The 5807-nt window shown below is 45.4% G+C and overlaps 1 protein-coding gene across 1 annotated transcript in view; it reads right to left on the minus strand.

The window, feature by feature from the left end:
- Nucleotides 1-142, minus strand: part of T265_12776 (hypothetical protein) — a gene marked incomplete at both ends in the record, with an annotated part of 4440 nt that extends 4298 nt beyond the window's left edge. Inside the window, 1 exon segment of the mRNA XM_009165395.1 lies at nucleotides 16-142. Coding sequence (XP_009163659.1) covers nucleotides 16-142 — 127 coding nt within the window.
- Nucleotides 143-5807: the final 5665 nt, after the last annotated feature.

Consider the following 5807-nt stretch of genomic DNA (forward strand, 5'->3'; position numbering starts at 1 on the left):
CCATGCGGGTAATACGGGAGAAGGTGCGTTGGATCATCCGTAAAATGGCGAATGCCTTTTGGGCCGATTTCTCATGGTGCAGTGAGAAGGACAAGTTTGAGGAGACCCGGATGCCCAAATCCTTTTTGGCATCTATCCTCATGATGTTTTATGGTCCCTTTTCACCATGCATAACAAAGGCATTCGCTGAATCCCCTCCAAACGACATACGGATGCACTTTTCATAATTCAGAGGAAGGTGCCATCCCAACGACCGCTGCTTGGCAGCGTCTACATCCATTTGGAGGGCACTGGCATTGGAACTCCAGGATTTCAAGTAGTCCGCAAAAAGTACGATAGGGTGATCAGTTGTTTGAAGTTCTGGCACAAATTCAACGGATAGGGACGGTCTAGTGGGTGCATGTATCACGCTGAATCGGGAAATATTAAGGATATGGTGAGCTAAGGGCAGGCGATCAGACTTTGTATGACGGTCACGGCACCGTCGTTGCGGAACTCTATTTGGGTTCGTGGACACCCTCGTAAACGATCAACTTGGATGAGTCAATGTGAGTTGTCGTGGTAGTTGGGGTCGGCCAGGCAACTTGGGGCACTGAGACCAGCATTGATGAAGGACATTCTATTCCCCACTGAGGGCCGGCGGTGGTTCAGCGCCGGAGCCATAAGGCAGCCGAGTTTACATTGGGAAACCAAGATAGGAAGATGACAAAATGTCTGCTAGACGACACCATGGTATCAGTAAGAAAGTGGCCCGAAATAGCAGAGAACCGAAAGTGCTCGAAATTTCTGACTGCCGCATTCGGGGTGCACTGCCCGATTTAAAAAACAGTAATCAATATTCATGTACAGATGATAGACATGCAGCAGATTCGAACTAGTGTGGACATATGCGGTAATGACGGACATGCATTAGCTAACAAAGCCTGAATATGAATCGATTCGCGCGTAATTGTTACGCTGAAACGGAAGCAAGCAAATTCTCGAGTCTCTTGTCACACTCCCTCTTCGGCTGCCAATCTTGGGCTCTGAGGGCAGACTGCCAGTATTTAAAGTGTCTTTCCCAAAATCAAGTGCACATCCGTAGGTCGTTCTATACAGGAGCGAAAACTGTCAAGGCGGTCCTAGATGCGGCGCACAAAACGAGCTACTACCTCATTAAAGACCGGCGGCCCAAAATTACCACCAACCTGAATGTAGTCATGGCCCATTTTACTAGTGAAAGCGCGCCAATGCAGTCGGCCGCAGATCAAGATTGCTACTCTATTTAACCATCTCCAATCCTCCTACTACCGAAGGCTTCCGCGAACTAATTACTACCCGGAAGACATGACGACGAATGGTGATCGCAGAAGTCCTGAGATATTTGACGGCCGGGTGAAGCTGCCCAATTGCGCCCATTTTGGTGGAAACCACTATTCCTAGTCAGTAGGCTCGTACAGACCTCAACTTCGCTGGCTCCGTGGACATTGGAATAAACTAAAATGGATAGATCATTCCGAGTAGAATCCTGACGCGGTGGTAATTAAAATGTGATGAACATGACTGATGCTCTATTCATTGCTCTATTCCTTATTCTCTTGTTTTAATATTCCATATGCTGTACATATTCGCCAATTCGAATACATACGTGCTGGTTGCCACTCTTCGTTGAATTCTGGATTTCTAGTTTGTCGGGTTGTACCGATATACGTACGAAACTTAATTACCACATTTTGGCGTCGCGATTGGAACAATTCATCATGCCTGCCGAAATGGAACCATTAGATGTTAATTCAACTGCGCGTGACGTAGAGGATTATTTGGAACGATTCGACATATGGTGCCTCACAAAATCCGATATGGATGATAAGAAACTCACTGCATATTTCCTACATTTCGTTGGCAAGGAGGCGTATACTTTGATCAAGAATTTAGTATATCCTGAATCTCCAATTGATATTTCTTACACACAAAGTTCTTCAACACTTCAAACCGATTAACTTCGTAGCAGCCGAAAGAGCTAAGTTCAATATGTTAGCCCGCTCTCATTCTCAGTCGGTTCGTGATTTCGTGTTACAGCTGCAGACACAGGCAGCCAAATGTGACTATGGTGCCCAACTGGAAGACCAGCTGCGTGATAGACTCATTGCTGGCATTCAACTGCCCGAATTACAGCAGAAGCTGTTACTCTGTCCGGATCAGAAATTTCAAACTATTCGGAAAATATGTGAGCAGTATGAAGATGTGAAGCATGTGACGAAGACTGAGGAAGCAGCCTTGTTAAATTATTCTAAAAGAAATAATTCAAGGATGCGGACGAACAACAAATTCAAACCTCGAAGCTGGTTGCCACTCTTCGTTGAATTCTGGATTTCTAGTTTGTCGGGTTGTACCGATATACGTACGAAACTTAATTACCACATAAAATAACTGATAAAGCATGGTAAGCACGGTGTGAACAGCCGCTTCAGAACGTTTAGGTTATTTTTCTGGTGCTCTTAAACTCAGCAGTAATCATGTAGCTGTTCTTTCAGCATGAACATACGCTGAACCAAAATAATAACACAATTATAGACGTAATACACTAGTCATAAAGCTGCTGAAAATTATTCGACAGCCCACGACCTGTTTCACCCTTCCTGGGGCTCATCACACAGGCGCAGTTTCCGAGTTTCGGTCAAACAAATGATCAACTTGACCCTAAATTACACGAAATTAGCGAAGTACAGTCATTTGCAAACAAATCTGGTTGTGCGGTAGACTCACCCGGGACCCGCTAAATGTTTTGTCAATGATGTTTTCAAGCAACTGATTGTGCTGCACCAGGCCCGCCTCAATTTTCAGTTGATGCGATATTCGAGAGGTCGCGATACATGTATAGAGTTAATACACTACCCATAAAGTTTCCAAAAATTCTTCGACAACCCCCGACCGTTTTCACCAGTCTTACGGCTCATCAGGTCGGCGTAGCCCCCGAATTTCAGCTGCTTGGGCATCATAAAACAAAATGCACGCAAATGAGTGTATTTCGCTTAGTTCGTTCTGCCTGGGGTCAAGTAGTACCTAGGCTTGACGGAATCTCGGGGACTGCACCTAGCTGATCAACACCAGATAAACGAAGCTGGTCGTGGACCGTCAAAGGATTTTCAGGAACCTTATGAGTAATGTCTTCTGCCCACAAATATATCGTGGTATCTCGAATACCTGATGAGCCTGAAGAGGAAGGGCGGAACCGGTCGGGAGCCGTCGAAGAGCTTTCAGCAACCTTGTGAGTAGTTCTCTTTATGAAAATATGCTGCGATATCTCGAATATCGTGCCAAATGAAACATGAGGCGGCTTGGTGCAGCACATTCAGTTTGTGAAGAACGTCATAAACGAGGGTCTTATCGGGGTTCCAGGTGAGTATTCCACGAAACCAAATTTATTTGCAAACGAGTGTATTTCGTTGATAACGCAGTTTTGTTATTCATCATCCTTTATTGGCTATAGTGTACGCATAAGACTCACCACATGGGCTAATGGCACACGGTGGGTGAGCGGTTGGGTAAAAATGCAGCCAGGTTTACAAGGGTGGTACCCAACTGGTATTCGACGCCGCGTTCTAGAAGCACACCCTAAACTTCTCCGAAACCGTTGTTTGAAAAATGGAAAATTCACCATAAAGTTTTAGCATTTGGTGGTAATTATTCGGGTGCCCAAGATCTCTCCGTGCAGCCGCAGTTTTATTGAAAAATGTTTAAACGAACTTGGAGTCCACCATGGGCGCGGAATTCTTATTTTATTGGCTGCCGGTGGCTTCGTCCATCGAATCTATGAAATCAAGGGAAGATTTTGTGGAAAAACTGGTTTCTTGGCGTGTTTTTCTCACGTATTTGATTTAGAAATAACCTCAAAACGACTTAGACGGTAATCACGCCTATTACGTTCGCGCAAACTCAAATTGGAACGGCGATTAGCGCCCTGGATATTAAAAATTCTTCTATGGTTGCGGCAAGCGCCCCGCCAAAGACAAGGAAGTCGTCACAGCTAGTAAGTTTTTTGCTTCCTATGATGGTTGGCATACGTTATATCTAGCTTAAGGCAAGGTTTGGTCTTCGCGGATATACCGAGCCATCAACAGTGCCGTTTGATAAACCATTGGGTTTGTGAGCAGAAGAAGCAGACGGTGCAATAAGATGGCAACTGCTCTCAAGTCTTTGCACAAATTAAACGGACTGAAACGGTTTCCTAGGTAACACGCTCGTCTGGGAAATATGGGAGATATAGTGAACTACGGGCAAGCCATTAGACTGGGTGTGGTGGTCGTGGCACCGTCATCGCGACTCCCTACTTCGGGTCGGGACAGCCCCATACATGAACATCTTGGATGAGCCGTTAAAGATTGCCATTGTAAATAGGATATTCTTGGTTCTATCAAGGGTTCATAGTGGTACACTGTTGTCATTCTCACGAGGTAATAGGACAGCCACGTCCACAGTGGAGACTAAAGATAGAAAAGTGTCGGAAGGGCTTGCTAGAAAGTGTTTTGATTTGAGTTGGAATGCCGCCGAAATAACTGGCAGTCAAACGTTTTTACGATTCCTGACTGCTTTAGTGAGGCGACACCGCCAGATTTCAAAAGCGGTAATCGATATTTACTTCTAGATAATAGGTATCCAATCGATGCAACCTGGTGGGGATATATGTGAGTATTAGGGACGTGCATTGGCTAGGTTGGATCCGGCTTTCAAATATCTGGCGAAAATCTTGTCGATTCTTCGAAGTGGAGGAAAAGGTACAAATGTTTTTGGATGAACCGACCAAAGTCGTTCTGTCCATTAGTGTGCATTTTGTACCTTATCACAACGATGTCCATTCTAACAGGTGGCTGGGGATGGTCAGGCATGATCATGAGGTTATTAGAATAAAGCGTGAGTTTGTTTGTAGTTGCAGGAAATGAAACAAGTGGTCGATGGAGTAAGAGGAGGGTCAAGTGAAGGGAGGACATGGTTGCGGGTGAGCTAGCAAGCTATATATAGCGGTGCCATGACATCTCTGCACTGAAATACTTCGGTTTCTGGACAGCCCCGTAACGGAATTCATTTTTGAGATGATTTGGCTTGGATGTGCAGTTCCATGAGGAGGGGGTTATTTTTGGTCGGCCGAGGATGTACGCACGGCTCCCTCGTTATCGTCTATTTGACTAATTCAGCAAGCAGTATTTTCACCTTTGTTGGTTATGTATGCCATGGTTGTAAAATGGCTGTGATACTGCCAGGGCGCTAAAACCTAGACAGGAAGACGATTAGGGTCCTCAAACAAAGCCTTTGGCTCAAAAGCCTAACCGCAAGGCAGTGGTGTTCGGCTGGTTTTGTTGGTATTGTATGCCTTCCAGGATGGGGCCCCGTGACCCCGCCTGTGCTTCGATGGAGAGGTTGCAAGAATGGCGGCTCATCAATGACTGTAGCGTTTGTTCTGTCAGTTTATTTCTAGATTTTCTAAGCGGTTGGAGGTATAGGCACCTCAGAATGCTTGACACAGGCCATCGCTAAGTCTCCTCCCTCACCCACTATTTCTCTATTTCTGTCACTCAACTTTCTGATGTAATTAAATATATAACTAGATGAACCTTATGGATTTACGGCAGTGAAGCATCAGAGCCAACACTAAAGTTGCTGTCCTTGATAATAATGATGAGTTCGCCTTTATAACAGTGAGTCTCCAGGTTCAGCGCGGACACCGACCGGTGGACGTTTGCGGGGTTTGTCAAGTAATTGGTGAGTTACTGACTGCAAACTTGTGTTTATTGTGTCACCACCGTCACCACCGCGAAACCAAAACATCAAGG

This window comes from Opisthorchis viverrini (genome assembly GCF_000715545.1).
Source record: "Opisthorchis viverrini unplaced genomic scaffold opera_v5_14, whole genome shotgun sequence".
Lineage (NCBI taxonomy): Eukaryota > Metazoa > Platyhelminthes > Trematoda > Opisthorchiida > Opisthorchiidae > Opisthorchis > Opisthorchis viverrini.